Raw genomic sequence first — 16,386 nt, forward strand, 5'->3', positions numbered from 1 at the left:
CAAAAAGATAAATTTGAGGAAAAAAAGCATTTTCCAGACAACTTTTTTTAATGTTTGCGTTTATAGCATCTATTACGTTGGCTGTTTTTTACCTTGATACGAAACGACAAAGTCTCGTGTTCATTATTAGTGACCGATGGAATATTTATTGCTGCACCACGACTTTCTGAACTCGCACTTCTAGAAAAAAGAATGCTTAATATTAATTTTCAACTTGCATGCGTTTCATTGGAAATAGTTCCAACTTATAGCTGAAAATTTCGCAAAAGTTATGATTGATTTTTTTCAGCACCCATTCTGTTTAAAGCGCAAATAAAGATAGGAAACTGACCTTTCAGCTGGCTTTTCATGTTTGTGTTTAGTCATCATACTATCAAGTTCCCAAACCTGAAATACACGCTTTCTAGGATATAAAGATCCAGTTTTCATCCAGCTCTGAACCACTAATTTTATGTAATTTTGAATGATATAAACACTTTCTTTCTTTTCATCACTGAACAGCTTATTGCAATTGAAAGCAAAAGAGTTAAATTTCAATTGTTCATTCTCTATAGTAAAACCTTCACCAACGACAGTATTGTGCATTTTCTCACCAAAAGCGCATTCATAAACAGCATTATGCACATTGCTTTCATTTCTTTCAAATTGATACTTTTTTACTCTTTTTGACTCCGTGCTCAAAAGGACAACATAGCCACTTTGACAACTGGTGCCATTTTTAGTTATCCAGCTTCTTTGTCCGCGACAACCATACAAAATCATCCCTCCATATTTTGCACCGGTATAAATGTCCGAATGTCGTGAAATGTACAATGAACGGACGTCGATATCTTCCAGATACTCGTCGCCAAGTTCAAAACAGCCTTTAAGATGTTCTGGGACGTAGGTTTTAGTGGTGGCAAAGTTATCTGCAGCCATTGATGACTAAATAAATAATCAGAACAAAGTTTTGTAAACAGGTAAAGCTAATATTAACTATTTTTTAAAAAAACTAACTTTGCATGCTTTAGAATAATTGCAAACTTCAATAGAACTACAATACCACAAACTCTAATGTGAAACATAGAACATGTTTGAGTTAGATATGGTAAGTGGTGTATAAAGGTGGTGCAAAATTGCGTGTATAGAGACAATAAAGAAGTTATAGCTGGTTCATTGCTATATCGTTTAGAAAGATTAATTTTATTTTTCAAATGTATATATACATGCCCTGCGGTGTAAAAAGTTATTCATACACTAAATTTTCTACACTTTAAAAAGAAGACTTGTGATCTTTAAACCGATGGAATGTGTAATAACTGGGTAGCTGTTATTTTAGGGTTGAAATTTTTGCGACAACTATTTTCTTTTTGATTGGTCTAGCTTCAAATGACAAACTGGCATTTATTCTTTTAAAATTCATTCCCCGCTGCTAGCAGCTTGATTAAACAGTGCACTTTAATAATATTCATCAAACTATTACATAATTAGCAGTACAATTTAAGTAATATGTAACAAAAAATTTAATAATATTTTTGATTTACTTTAGAGGTTAGTGCACTGCTTGTATTTTATACAAGCCACATATTTTTCAAAATCCAGTTGCTACTCCAAAATGCCGGGATTAACATTAGATTAATATTACACACTGTTTTTGTTGATCATGGGAAAATTTTAAATGTCGCATAGCTAAGCGTTATTTTTTTGTCAACACCAGTTTTTTCTAAGTATGGAAATGCAGCTAAACCCCTGCAGGTAATGGCGTTGACGAAGTTCCCTAAGTAGACACAGATCTAAAAATATTCTGACAACTGCGCTAGAAGAAATGTTTATTCCTAAAGAAATTTGGTTTAAAGAAGTGTAAGATACCCATGCAAAATATCTTTTCTGTGTCCACAGCTAATCAGTAGCTGTGTAGCCGTGTATCAAGAATAAGTAAATACTATAAGAACAATTTAAAGACAGTTAAGATGAAGTAATGCCTTCTAGCCAAAAGTTGAGCTCTTAGGTAGGTATAAACGACAGTAGGATAATTTATGAAATCAAATAACATATGGAGATGTCACTCTAGTTATTGCTGTTAAATTTCTTGATAAAAGTGTCTGTAAAACTCTTACAGGTTTTCTTTTTATTTAACTGTCTGCAATGAATTAATTCTGCAATTAATTCTTTATTTCTTTTTTCTTTTTCAACACTATGTGTGTTTTGGATCGTTAGAACTCTTAATTTACCACTACTTTGGTCAAATTCAAGCTAAAAATATTTTTGGATAAGAAGTAAATGTTGTTGAAGTGTTTCCATCCATTGACAACTTGTCAACAGATTTACTTCACATTGTTTTAAAAACATGCCCTTTTTTGCTGTATTTAGTGATTTTTGAACATGAAAAATTTTTGTTTTTTTTTTGTTTTTTGCTTAAAGCAGCTAGTTATTTAAAAGTGTGAAGTTTATTAATGGAATCGTCCTTATACCTCCAGCGAGAACAACGGCTTCACAATTGCGATTTTCAATTTCTCTCTTGGTATGAAGGATTTAAAATAAAAATACGCTTTCTCATGCATGTGAATAAATAAGTATTTTATCTCATCACGCAAAAAATTCCGCGGAGTTTCTTGAAATTTGCGACAAATTTCACTTAAAATTTTAATGGGAGAACTTTGTGTCAGCATCTCCCTCTCTTTTCCATGCAGCCACTAAGAATGTACTAATGACTAACTAAAAATGGTTTCAATTATAAGCATTAAAAATTGTTAATACTTAATTTGAAAATTCTAGTAATAAAGAAGAAAGTTTTGAATTGAATTAATTACCTGTTCATTATTTTGATCATTTCCATAAACTCTGCTTAAATTTGTCCTGATATCTCTGTTAAGAGCCTTTGTTTCTGAACTCGTACTAAAAAAGCAATACCCGTGGAATCAACTCATTTTTAATTAAAACGTTTCTAAAAAAGTTGTAATGAAGTAACTGACTCATGAAGAGAACTGATGGATGAAGATAGTGGCGTAAGTAGCGAGCGAGTTTAGACCTTCTATGTTAAGTTTTTCTGTGTTTACTCACTATAAAAAGAATATATTTCTAAAGAAATAAACAATGCTGATGTTTGAAATTTACATAATAGGACCAAAACTTACGAGCTTGCTAAGCCACTTAGTGAGGGAAGTTGAATAATTGACAAAAAATTTGCATTTTTTCAATAAATAGGGTCGATATTTGGTGTTTGTGTAGCAATATCTAGCTGTATAAAATTCGCATTGAATCTGACATCAATATCTATTATATTGGGTACTGAAGCAAGTGTGATTTTTTCCTACGATGTACTTTGTTGGAATTGAAAAAACCTTAAGATATTAAAGGTAACGTAGAAGTTATTTCAAACATTAATATTGATGTAATAGGTATTGATTGAGTTCAATTATTAGTAAATGCATCTATTTAAAATTTAACAGATTGAAATTTAACGTTAGGAAATTCTTCGACGTAAAAAAAGGAATAATGCTTATAAAACGCTATACGTTAAAAAATGGTGTAAGGTTCATAGGCGCACGGTCTTTGTGTGTAAAAATGATAAAAAAGTACACAGGCGTACATATAGTTTATATAATTGTAATTTAAATAGTACATAGAAAAATTTGTACCCGGAGAAAATTTCAGTTGTTGAAATGGTTTCTACTCACTTCCCTTTCTATATTAAAAATTTGCACAAAAGCATCTATTATATTTTTTGCTAATTTTTAAATTTTCAAATCTAGTAAAAATAGTTTAGTCATAAATTTATTATCGAATGTACACAATAGCTAAACCCCGTAACTGAGTGATCACGTGCATCCATCTACGCCTATAGCATGGAAGAATAAAAATGTCAACAAGGCATTTTTTGGCACTATACAAAAAACTTTATAATAAAAATACTATGGAAAATCTCTTATTTGCTTCATTTGAAGCGCGGAGCAGCCATCTTTCGGATTGCTCCATAGTTGCTGTAGGTGCGAAAAAAAATCTGGGCATCACACTGTCATCAAAATTTGGCTATGTCATTTGAAATGCCTAGTATTACTCTTCATTATGACTATTTTACCAAGCAGTAAAGTGAAAAATGCTCCCAAAAAGTTTAGTTACTTGCCAGTGATACGTCAGAACGATAACACTAGCAGATATTATCCTGAGAAACGAAGAATGACAAAGCGAGGAGTTAGACACTGTCATGCAAGACAATGATCCTATATCTTATCCAACTCTAAACTCTGCTAGGGCTCTAGTTAGCTTCCTTAATTTTATATTTTTGTCTATGTTTTCCTTTTTGGAATAGCGTTACTTGCTATACAGACAAGGTAAGAGAAAGGATCGTTTTTCTCGGTTCTACTTATCTAAAATCTTCTGCTAAAAAATTTGCCTCAAGTTCAATCAAGATAAAAAAGGAACATTTCAAAGAGCGTTTTATTAAGCTAAAAATTATGTTGATGGTGTATACAAATATCGAATCAATGGTAAATAAAGGCGTCTTTATGCGCATATGCTGATAGGAGTTTTCGTTTCTAATGCGACAGTTTCCAGCCAAAGAAAGACATGATTTAGAATTTTTACAAGTACGGCTGGATATTTTGGGACTTTACACAAATGTATCTTTCAGTAAACAATTATGAGTAATTTACGAAATAAACACTTCAAGAAAAAGAAAAAACTCAAAAACCCTCTTATACTTTTGTGTAAAGTGTCAAGAAAAGGAAGTGACCTTTTCAATTTTTCATCAGCATGTTTCGATTAAATAAGTCCTTCTATCGAAAAATAAAGCTCTTAAGTTTTGTATATGTATTATAAAATTGACTACAGTGTTGTTTTTTCAAGATGTTTCCGGATGAATAGTAGTTTATTTCTTAGTGCTACCTTTCAAGTTGGGCCATATTATAGTTGGGGAGAAGAGAGCTTTGATAATGAGTATTAAATAAACAGGGAAAGTACTATATCTTCAATTATTAGAATAGCGTAAATTTACAGATTATCTGTTTCAACAAACTGTCATAACTCATAATTAAGTGAAACAAACCTTTCAACTGGATAAACATCTCCTCCACTGCTGTTTCTCTTACATTTTGTGGTTTTCGACTATTTACAACTCTTAATTTGCCAGTTATTGGGTGGAATTCAAGCTGAAAATGATTTGTTAACATAAGAAACATATAGTGATTGGAAGATCTCCATAAATTGATAACTTTCGACCAGTTTACTTCAAAGGCTCATTAAAAACATGTACTATTCGCTATTCCTTTATGATTATATTATGCATTGATAAAATTAATTCCAAATGTGGTTTTAATGCAAAACCATAGCAATTGTATTTGCAAAGTTTGTTTTATTCGTTGTATCATATTAACAAACCGAAAACAGGTACACATTATCATACGAATATTAAAAACGAGAATCTCATTTGATGTACAATATTCATCACTAGTAAAAAAGGTCATATCCGCATTCTGATTAGATATACCATATTTTCAAGCTTTATCACCAATGGCTGATAGCATTGAAATAAAGAAAGCAAAAACAATATATTTTTGACTTTATTTACCGAAGGCTTTGCGTTTTGCCTAAATACCTTCCGTAAGCTAATTCAATAGAAATGTAAAAAATGGTAACAAAGTGCAGGACGTTGGAATTCTTAAGTAATTTTCATCATCAAACATGATTTTTGAAACATGTGCACGGTTCGTTTGTTAAGTTCAGTCATTTGTTTTCAATACTTGTCAATTCTTTTAAAAAAAATAGTAACTATTAACTCACTACCATGAAGAAATCTATTATTATCACATTTAAAAGAAATGTTTTGTCTTATGTGAATCTTTATATCATCAAAAAAAGCGCAAAACTTTTCCATATCTTCTTTAGAAACTGTATTATACTTTTCAAAGTTCCCATCAAAATTGAACACAAAAATTAAAGCTCGATTATTGCCACAATTTTTCTTATAGGTAAAAGTTGTATGCTTATGAGGAAAATTCATCATCAATTTCAGATTTTCACGATATAAACTTTTATCTGAGTTAAGTTTAATTTTTTTACTAATCAGCCGTTTTTGAAATTTTAGCCTTTCCTGCATTCTACTTGGCTTAAGAAGCAGACAGAATTTTTGTATGTTAGAAAAATTTTTGTATGTTAATGTATGTTAGAAAAATTTTGCAATATCTGACTGTGGTAAGGAATAATTTTTGCTAAATACCTGAGTGAAATTTGTTTGTTTTGATTTTATTTGTTTTCACAAAGTAATCAATTTAAAGGAAATTTTGAAAATTTTCCTTTTTGTTTCTATTTACGATCCAAGAAAAATATTTTTGTATCAGGACGTTTCAAGCGGCAAATAATACACTTAATGTACCATATATAACTTACAAACAGGAACATCACAAAGACCTTAAATTTGAGGCGGTGTAGCTAGTATTTACTTGAAGATTTTTCTAAACTTTCCTGAAATTTTACTGTTCTCCTGATATGCATTTCACCAATTTGGAAAATACTTAATGATTTCAAAATTTTAAATTTTGAAAAATATATTATTAGTTTTAAGATATTTTATTCTATCATTATTCTTAGTTTAAATAATCAAGGAGCATGCATGCATCCCTTTATGCCACTCAAAAATTTAAGAAAAGAAATTTATATTTGTATACGCAATATTTAGTTTTATGAAGAAATACATGAATTTATGCACAATTCCCCCTATTTCTTCACTATTTTTCCAAAGTTTTGCAAAGTTTTTAAAATTTAAGGTACAGTTTAATTCTATTACTTTCCATTTTTTACGTCTATCGCGCTTACAGATAGTCCATTACTTCATGTACATTATGTTCATAAATTTTATAGATGTAAATTATTATTTCCCAAACCAACTATTCTTTGCTGACATCCTATAAGCAGGCATTGATGATTTTAAAGCAGCAACTTTGCGCGCGGCCTAATGAGCCAAGTAAGTTAGTTCCCTTGTGTCGGACCTTAGCTAGTTACTATGTTGGGAAATTAATAGGACTAGCCGTGTATTCACTGAAAAAAGAAACATGACGTATAATAGTTCTAGATACTCCCATGAAAAAACATTCTAGAACGAAATATTTACTTTTATCACTGAAGATGACTTAGGAGTAGTCATCGAAAGTCAAACTTGTAAATGATTGAATGTTTTATTTACTACGTGTCTACATTCTGCAAAGTATTGATTGTTTATGTATTTCATTCTAACTAAGCATAGAGCAAAGTGTAAAATATCACTGTCTATGTGGTACTCTACCTATTGTTTCTTTGCATAATTTATTGTTAAAGATAAATTTTGCGTGATGATTTTTAACTAGCATCAAATAATTGCTTCTGATATCGAATAATCTAAGCTTATAATAAATATTATGTTTATGTCAGAATTTTGATAGTTTAGCACTTGATTTTTATTTGATTTTTACACACACCCCTCGGGAGCGACGTCCCTGCCTACAAAGATTGGCTTTTGTCTTCTTAGAGTACGTAAGATACAAAACTTTTAAAAAGAAAGCTTTGTAGAATTTTTTGTTGTCTTTTACATAGGTAATTGTTCAAAAATTATAAGATTCTTGTTTATGATATAGCTTTTGATTCACATAAACATCGATAGTAATGCTTATTAATCCTGACAGGTGAAATAGTTTTTTGAGGTTGCATGAGCAAGTAACTTTTCAGAAAAAAACATTTGTACTGTATTAGGACATGCTTACAATTCAATAAATTTGCAACAAAATCCGAATGATAAAATCAGCTCTATATTTGAATTTATAAAGTAATAAAAGTTACTACTAACTTATCATAGCATTCTTTAATTGAAAATCAAGCAAACAAAACTAATAACAAAAAATTGGCTACCAAGCAAAGTAATTTTACCACAACATTTTCGTTAGTCTTTAGTTTTTCACACTTAGGTACTTATAAATAACAATGTTTTAAAGACAAAGGTAAATTATTTACCTGTTCATTCTTTTGATAACCTCTTGCAACTGGGCTTGAATGCTTTGGAATATCTTTGTAGGAAATCATCGTTCCTAAATTCAAACTAAAAAAAGCGATCATGAAAAGTCAATTTTTTACTTGTACACAAATAGAATGAAATGATATTTTACGATTGTTCTTCCTCAAAAATTTTGATTTTAGTGGAGTAACTAACCCTATACAAACAGATTATTTATTGAAATTAATATTGCATGTGAAATTTCTTCGTGGTTTTAGTAATTACTTCCATTGATCAATATTTTTAATCAATGTGTTTTAGTATTTACTTCCATTGATTATAATCAATAATTTGGGCTGATGTAAAAATATCCTTTGGCCTAAAATTAACATTCTAGTGATTCTACAGTTTTTATCTTACGTCAATATCTGCTATGTTAGACGCTGTCAATCACATAAAAATATTTTACCAGATTACTAGATTTTAAAATTTAAAAATTCGTCACAATAGATGACGTATTGTGCATTCTATAGTAAATTCTTTTTATTTAAAGCACATAAATTATATGTTGCAACAAGAATTAGCTAACAGGGACTAGGTGACTTGCAATTTCTCAAACAAGCAAAGAAATCAGTAGCAGAAAACAAATAAAATAATTCCAAAATATCAATAATTATTTTTTGCACTAAAATAAATTGCACGGTTTAATAAAATATATTGGTATTTATGTTGGCAAATTGAGTGGTATCAAATAAAACAAGAAGTTTTAAGATAGACACTAAATGCACAGCCATGATCACATGGAATAAGAATGGAACTACTTAAAGCGAATATGGCATCAAATTTTTCTTGAACATTAATTAAGTCAAAATTGTCAGTCTGACGTTACATTGGATAATTTTACAATTGAAAATTACAGAAGCTTAGCTGATTTTTTCTATACACAATTATAATGCATAAATAGAAAATGGTAAAAACCTTTCGTTTAGGTTTTCTTCTTCTTGGTAATGCATCAAGTTATCAAGTTCCCAAACATCAAATTCTTGCTTTCCCAAAGACCTTGGCCCTGCTTTCATCCAACTGTGAACAACTAATTTTATATATTTTTGACTGGTAATAATTATTTCTTTCTCGTCATCACGGTACTGTTCATTACAGTCGAAAACCAGAGAGTTAAATTTGAACTCATCATTTTTTACAGAAAAACCTTGAGCAACAAGCGTTTTGTCCATCTTCTCACCAAAAAAGCACTCATAGACAACATCATGTACATTGCTTTCTTTTCCTGGATAAAGACATTTTCTTATTTTGTCTGAGTTTGTGTCTAATATAATAATACAGCCCCTGTTACAAGTGGTTCCATTACTCTTTGTCCAGTGCGTAACACCATGGCATGCATACAAAACTAACCCAGCATAAGCACTATTCCAGTGTAGTTCGGACATTCTTGGTTTGTAGACGTCGGATTTGCTCAAAATGTGGAACTTTTGCACATTTTCCCAGTAGTCGTGTTTTTATGAAAATCATTCTGAAACTGGGCATTAAATGGGCAATAAAACCCATCTTTAGCCATTTCTATGGCAATATTATTATCAGGGTTAAAACTCTTGATCTACCGGTGCTCTCGTAAATTTCAGTCTAAAAATTGTTTGGATAAAAAATAAAGTATAATAAGTTGACGACTTTTCAACAAATGTACAAAAATTAATTTAAAAACTCGTAAACTCAGAAGTGTCATTTGCCATATAGACGAGTTTTCTTTGAATAAAAAGTGTTTATTACAAAATTCAAAGATGGCCTTTTTTAAAAATGGGAGTAATCAAAATAATAAAGAACAGCTTTTATCAAAATAATAAAATGACATGGAAACTATTGTTTGCTTATTTTGTCAAACACTCTCTACAAATTTAAAAATTGGAAGAACTACTATTCTTTATTTTATTAATATCTTATTTCATAGAAAACTGAAACACGTTAATAGGAATTAAAAAATATATCAGATACATGAGCTTCTATCGAAAGGAAACTTGAAAATAGTATAATTTTATGTCTGTACCACAGTCTAGGTATTATACAGTATGCTTATACAGTAAGAGTTGTTTACTCATTAAAATTGGTTTATTCAGCTTAGTTGGGCATTTTTTGGTCAGAAATATTGGAAAATCTTGTGGGGACCTGAGTCAGGTCCCCACATTGCACCAGGTCCCCACAGTGCAGGTCTACAAACCGTATAGGTCCCCATAATATACGGTTTACAAATGCCTGGTAGCTCGCGCCATGTTGTCAGTAAATAAAGAGGAGTGAAAATAGTTAAGAAAAGTGCTTGGAGAAAAGAATAGAACTAAGCTTTGTATAGCCTGAAAGCAGCTATGTTTTTCAGCTAAAGCCAATCGGTGAAAAAAAAGGGAAAAATATTCCATTTAATTGTAAAAGTCGCATTTCTGTAATAAAAATCTTAGCAATCTCACTCTTCTTTTCTTACTGCCAACATGGCGGCCAACATGCGCAAGGTAACATGCGCGAGGACAAAACGTTCAAAGGTTCCGACGAGAATAGCATGCTGTATAATACCTACACCGAGGTCTGTAATGTCTGCAGATACTATTTTAAAATTTTCCAACTGTTGGAGTGTTAATTTTTAAAATACAATTAATTAAATTTTTTGTTTAGTTTGGAAGATATCTGATCTATTATTAGCATCAATGGTGTGAGCGGCATTTTAGGTCTACATTGTCCAACCTTGCTTTTACACTGATAAGCTTAATATCATTACATACTTTTTCTATCACAAAATTGGAGATATTTCAAAATTCAATATCGTTAGAAATACAAAAAACTAGGAGTTTTAGATAATTGTGTATCACCATAATTTCTAATTAGCAGCAATTTTAAAAAACACTTGAGAAAAACGACGATTTATTTGAGAAACATGTTTGCTCTCAAAAAAATCGTCGTTTTTCTCAAGTGTTTTTTAAAATTGTGTATCAGTTTTTGAAGTCAAAAAGGAGAAATTTGGAGAATTTGGCTAACTTACGTTTTCATTATTCGGAGATTCTCTTGCTATTTTCTTTGAGTTTGACTTATTTTCTTCGTCCTGCGACATCGTTTCAAAACTCGTACTAAAAAAACAATACCATATTAAAAAACATTTAGTAACTATTTAGCAAAAGCAAATAATTTAGGACATAGATGAACAGCAGCTCTTTGTAAAAAAAATATGTTTCAATTCGTTTTCTCTTAAAATGAAAAACACTATATTCCATCAGTTTTTATTTGTTGTATTTTTATCGACCTTTTGCTAACTACATGTATGTTAGTAGCAATTCATATTATTTAACGTTTAAAATATATTTTAACAAAAGTTTTGTGTCGATCACACGTCAATTGAGGAGAAACAGATTAATATACTCTGTCAGAGCAGGCTAAAATCTTTCAAAATGTAGTTGAACCAACGTGTAATTTTAGAAAAGCATCCTCAATAAAACAAGTTGAAAAATTCTTAATATATAAGAAAACTATTGAACTATTAAGTCGATATGATCGTCATGCAGAAAATGTTTATGTCTTGTTAACAATTTTCCAAATGTATATTTTGAATTTGTGGTAAGAGTAAATTCCAAGCGTGTTAAGGTTACTTAAAGTATTACAAATTTGCACATGTGCAGTAATACAAATTCAGGTATTCATTCATGGACCCTTCTTTTTAGCTTTATATCAACAGCATTATAAATCCTGGGTTAAAAGGCTTTTAATGCAGTATAGATTATATAGAATAAGAAAGTTATCATTTGACAATTGGCATAGATTGCCAAACATGAGTATTCAATACATAGAAAGTGACAGATAACAAAGAGACAAATCATTAGATTTACGATCATAAAATAAAGGTAATTATTAGCTAATACTGATATATACTTGGGATTTTTTGATGTAAAAAAGCCAAAATGTAATATCAAAAGTCTTAAAAAGCAAAAATAAAAATCGTCTTAACAAAACACTATTAGTGTGGAATGTCAATCAGTAAGATCATGTTTCACTGATCACGTTGAATATCAGGAATAAATACAAATTTTATGTCATTTAAGAAAAAGAAGTATGTTAAACTGTGTTTGAAGAGGCTTCTACCAACCCAATAGACTACCAACCCAATAGAATTTGGGAGAATTTAAGAGAAGATGAGTGCATGCCTAAGAGAGAGGGTCAAAGCTCTTACTTGATTTAGAGTTCTAAAATACTCTAAATCTTTTTAATTTTATCATAAGCAAGTGCAAAAACAAAAAACATTATTTATTCCTTTCGTCGTGTCTGGAAGTGAAAGAGTTTATACAACACAAAATACTGAACACTATTCATTAGAAAAATCCTCTTTTGATGCTCGGTGCTCGGGCACGGGCACCATTGTGAACGACGACACCTGAATAACGTGTACAAAAAGCACATGGTTTCAAAACTTGTGTACAGTGAAAAACATGAAATTATTAATAAACGAAGGTACTGGGTACAACGTAGTGTGAACGGCCTTCCAGGTTTGTGCCCGAACCAGGGTATCGTTTTTCAGCACTCAATCTGAATGCGCTGTTATTGGTTTTGTTTTGCATTTTGAATACATGCTATTGCAAAATTGCGATTCGCAAAACAATGGCGTAATGAATTCCCATTCTTACAAACAGCTTTTTAGCATTGTCAGATGCCATGGCCTACTGGTATTGATTTTATATGGACTTCGTGGTTTAAAAAATATTTTTACCAGTACCTGCACTCCTTGTTTTGACTGGCCATTTCTCATGAAATACGTGTTTAAGTTATATAATGTACTGCAGAGAAGTAGAAGATAAGCTTTAAATAATTTGAAGTGTAAGAATAACAGCCTGTTATCATCTAGTTTAGTCTTATGAATGAGCATTAGTGTATTCAACACTAATGCGGGGTTTGAAACAACCCATGAGAAGAAAATCTTACGCCATAGAAATAGACAAAAAATGAATATAGGAAAGGTGGTGGTCTGTAACTTATGAAACCTGAGTGGGCAATGTCTTTTAATTTGCATTTGATCGAGTCTGGAAAAAATTCGGATGATTCATTGACAGGTTCTCATTTGAGACGGTTGTAGAGTTTTTCAAAGGTTGTTAAGAAGGTGCAAATGTTTAACTTTTTCGGTGGGATAGAAACGTTCAAAGAATTTGAAAGGATTTCTTTCTCTCTGTCAGTAATGAGGTGGTTTTAGAAGTTGAACACCACTTTATCAGGGTCGATTGGGATGTTGCTGTCATGTTTGGATGTGAGACGGAAAAGTTTGTGTTCTTGCATATGCTGATGTTGCGTTAGTTTTCTTGAATTTTCACAATCGGAGACATTATTAAGGTGTATAATGTCAATTTTGGAGGTTAGTAACGCCCGTTTGGAGTGTGCTTGTGTTAGTTGTGCTGAGAGAACACGTATACGAGCGTGTTTCCCGTTTATTTCTTCTTGAAGGAGTTCATTTTGGCATTGGCGATAAGCTCTAGAGTTTTGTAAGCGACGACTAGCTACTTTGAACAACAGGAATCTTGGTACCACAGAGCATGTCGTAAGAAAATCCAAGTCGAGTTTGGCTTTTCCCAGCTTGAGTTCAAGTCGTTGGAATTTTCTAAATGCTTCGAGTGCTCTATTATTATAGCGATGATTTAAAATTGTAGCGAGAGACTTGCCGAGCGGGAATCGGAATCGTGTAATAAAAATTAATGCCCAACATAAAGTTCTGATTAGAGCCATAGAAGTAGAACAAAAAAAATGTCTTCTTGTGAGTATAGGAAAGGTGATGGGCTGTAACTTAGGAAACCTTAGTTGGCAATGTCTTTTAATTTGCATTTTATCGAGTATGGAAAAAATCCGGATGATTCATTAACAGGTTCTCGTTTGAAACGCTTGTAAAGTTTTTCAAAGGGTGTTTATGTTGGGCATTAATTTTTATTACACGAATCCGATTTGCGCTCGACGAGTCTCACGCTACTATTTTAAAATCTGACGCATATTGTCTATCGTGATATTAGCTCCCACTATTTAGCTCCGTTAGTCAGTAAGGACCAAGACTTTCAAGATTTTCAATTGAAGCTAGTCTTTAAATATTTTATGTCGGTAATCATTCTTTTTTCTGATTTTTCCGTATGTAGTTAATTATATAACTTACTTTCGCTAGTCAGTCACTTACCTTATAGAGACTCTCGTATATATGTAAGTTTATACAAGACCTGTGCATGTTGAATAAACCAAACAAATTTTTATTGTTCTCATATACGTCAGAAAACGCTTTTGAAAAACAATCAAGTTAATATAATGAAGTTATTTAAATGAACTATAATGTGCTATAAAATGATTATGATTTGTTGTCAAAATTCGTGAGAAATATGAGGGACTTCTTTAAATAAGTCTTAATAGAAACATCCGCTTAATAGAGGTAACCGTTTAATAAGATCACGATTATAGTGTTTCTACTGTGAAATTTTCTGGACTTTTCATATGATCACTTAACACAGAATAACGCTTAATACGGTGCCGCTTAATACAGGTTCTATAAAAATATATTTTAGTATTAACAGTTCATTCATAGAGTGCTTTCAAGTGTGCATATACAGAAATAAACAATCCTTAAAAATTCAGCATAAATTTTTTCTCCCAGCATCTATTTTTAAAAATGCGAATCTAATTCGCTTTACCAAGCACATTTAACCTGCAACTTGCACATTACAGATACACGTTTTTGAGTGATGTTTCAAAACATTTTTGTTTTACTTTCCTACAATATGGCAAATGGAACAATTGAAACAAAAGGATACAATTTCATGCAAAACGTTTTCATGTTGACTTATATAAATACCGCCACTTGAAAAGTGGTTTACAAAATCACTAAAAGGTACAGCCTTTTCCATTTAAAATAGTTTACTTTTTACTCCTTCGCTTTTCTCGTAATAAACAAGGATCTACTCATTCGGTTTATGATATAACTATTAGGCAACAGTAGACACGTAAAAATCGAACACCTGTGTCGTTGTCAGGACGATATAAAATAATGCTCAGCGTGAAATTTATTAAGGAATGGTTAATTAAATATTTCAATTAAATGTTGCTTTTAATATCAATGTTTATAACCTCGTAAAAGTCTAGAAATATAAAGCTATTACTCATTACAAAATTACAACTGCCTCATAAAGCATTGCTTTCCCTAACTTTAGTATTCAATTTCTACTAATAACTATATTAAATAATTTGCATGCAGTAAAATTAGCATGACACGGGTGAGTGCTATAGAGGTAGCTAATTTTAACGTTACTAGCTAAATAGCGCAAATTTTAAAAATAAAATAAGTTTGGTTTTATTTCATTGCAAGTTTTCGTTGTATAAATGAAACGGTTGTACAACATGCATGGACCATCGATCGAAACAAACAACCGCAGACAGATATTTAGAATAAAAAAACGGAACCTGCATTTATAAGTTGATTGCCAGGCATGGAAATGAAGTTTCAGCTCAGGAATAAAGTTTATAATAAATCACAAAAGATTAGTAACGACTATGTGTTGCGTTACTAAATTATGTGTCTGGAGTGAAATAAATTCTTCGAAAGAATGGCGTGCTTGTTCCTTATCGTATAATAATGAAATACTTGGAAGATATTTATATTGTCATATCTTTCTACACTTCAACATTAAAATGTTATGTTGATAAAGCCATATGCTTTAAGCAGCAGAAAAAAAGGGTAAATCGAATTAAGTTAATGATGTTAATCATCATACCTATATTCTTAAAGCAATTTATATTACTGTTACATTTTGTACAAATTAAAATATGTAATCGCCTTATTTATAATCATTTATAGAGCGATGAAATACTTACAGTTGGCTCAAGAATGTTTTTGCAAAAGGACTTATTTATTGCTTGAATTCTTGTAATTTTCTGAACATTTTTAAGCATCGATTGGTGCTGCCATTCCATTAAATAATTAGCACTATGATGCCCAGAATAAAACTACTGAACAATTGTAAAATGAAAATATATGCATACATTTGTAATGTTGACAAAGAGCCAAGTTGTTAAAAACGCTTGTGAAGCCTGCTTTGCACATGGTAGCCACATGATCGTAAAATTGACTAATAAACACTCATACCTCAACTCAGGAGATAGGAAGTTAGTGATATGCAAAAAGTTGCAGATGACGTTTAAATAGTACAATGGAAACTGACAAAACTTGTAAATTACTCTATAGACTAGTATTAGAAAAATTTAGAATTATTTGTCTTGATATTTGTTTCAGGTGAAGCGGTGTTTATCAAATGATATTTATATTTACTGCATATTAATATATTCCAAAGGCATTACGTTTTGTAGAAAAAGTCTTAAATTAAATGAATGCGTTTATATTTAATATGTGTTGATATATTCCCAAGACATTGGTTTTGTACAAAGGGTTATAAAAC

At 31.0% G+C, this 16,386-nt stretch overlaps 1 protein-coding gene across 3 annotated transcripts in view; it reads right to left on the reverse strand.

Moving 5' to 3' along the window:
• Positions 1-16,386, reverse strand: part of LOC124457638 — a 34,350-nt gene that overhangs the window by 921 nt on the left and 17,043 nt on the right. For 2 of the 3 annotated variants that reach the window (XM_047007845.1, XM_047007843.1), the window contains exons 2-8: positions 10,971-11,055; positions 8,915-9,574; positions 7,957-8,041; positions 5,024-5,126; positions 2,790-2,874; positions 332-924; positions 93-180 (exon numbers count right to left, since the gene is read on the reverse strand). In XM_047007845.1, the coding sequence (XP_046863801.1) occupies positions 93-180; positions 332-918 (675 nt within the window). In that variant the 5' untranslated portion in view covers positions 919-924; positions 2,790-2,874; positions 5,024-5,126; ... (1 more) ...; positions 8,915-9,574; positions 10,971-11,055. Of the gene's footprint in view, positions 1-92; positions 181-331; positions 925-2,789; positions 2,875-5,023; positions 5,127-7,956; positions 8,042-8,914; positions 9,575-10,970; positions 11,056-15,805; positions 15,968-16,386 lie in introns of those variants that run through there. The other variant, XM_047007844.1, reaches the window with a different exon arrangement.

The sequence above is a fragment of the Xenia sp. Carnegie-2017 genome, unplaced genomic scaffold (assembly GCF_021976095.1).
Source record: "Xenia sp. Carnegie-2017 unplaced genomic scaffold, XeniaSp_v1 HiC_scaffold_6, whole genome shotgun sequence".
In the NCBI taxonomy this organism is placed as follows: Eukaryota; Metazoa; Cnidaria; class Anthozoa; order Malacalcyonacea; family Xeniidae; genus Xenia; species Xenia sp. Carnegie-2017.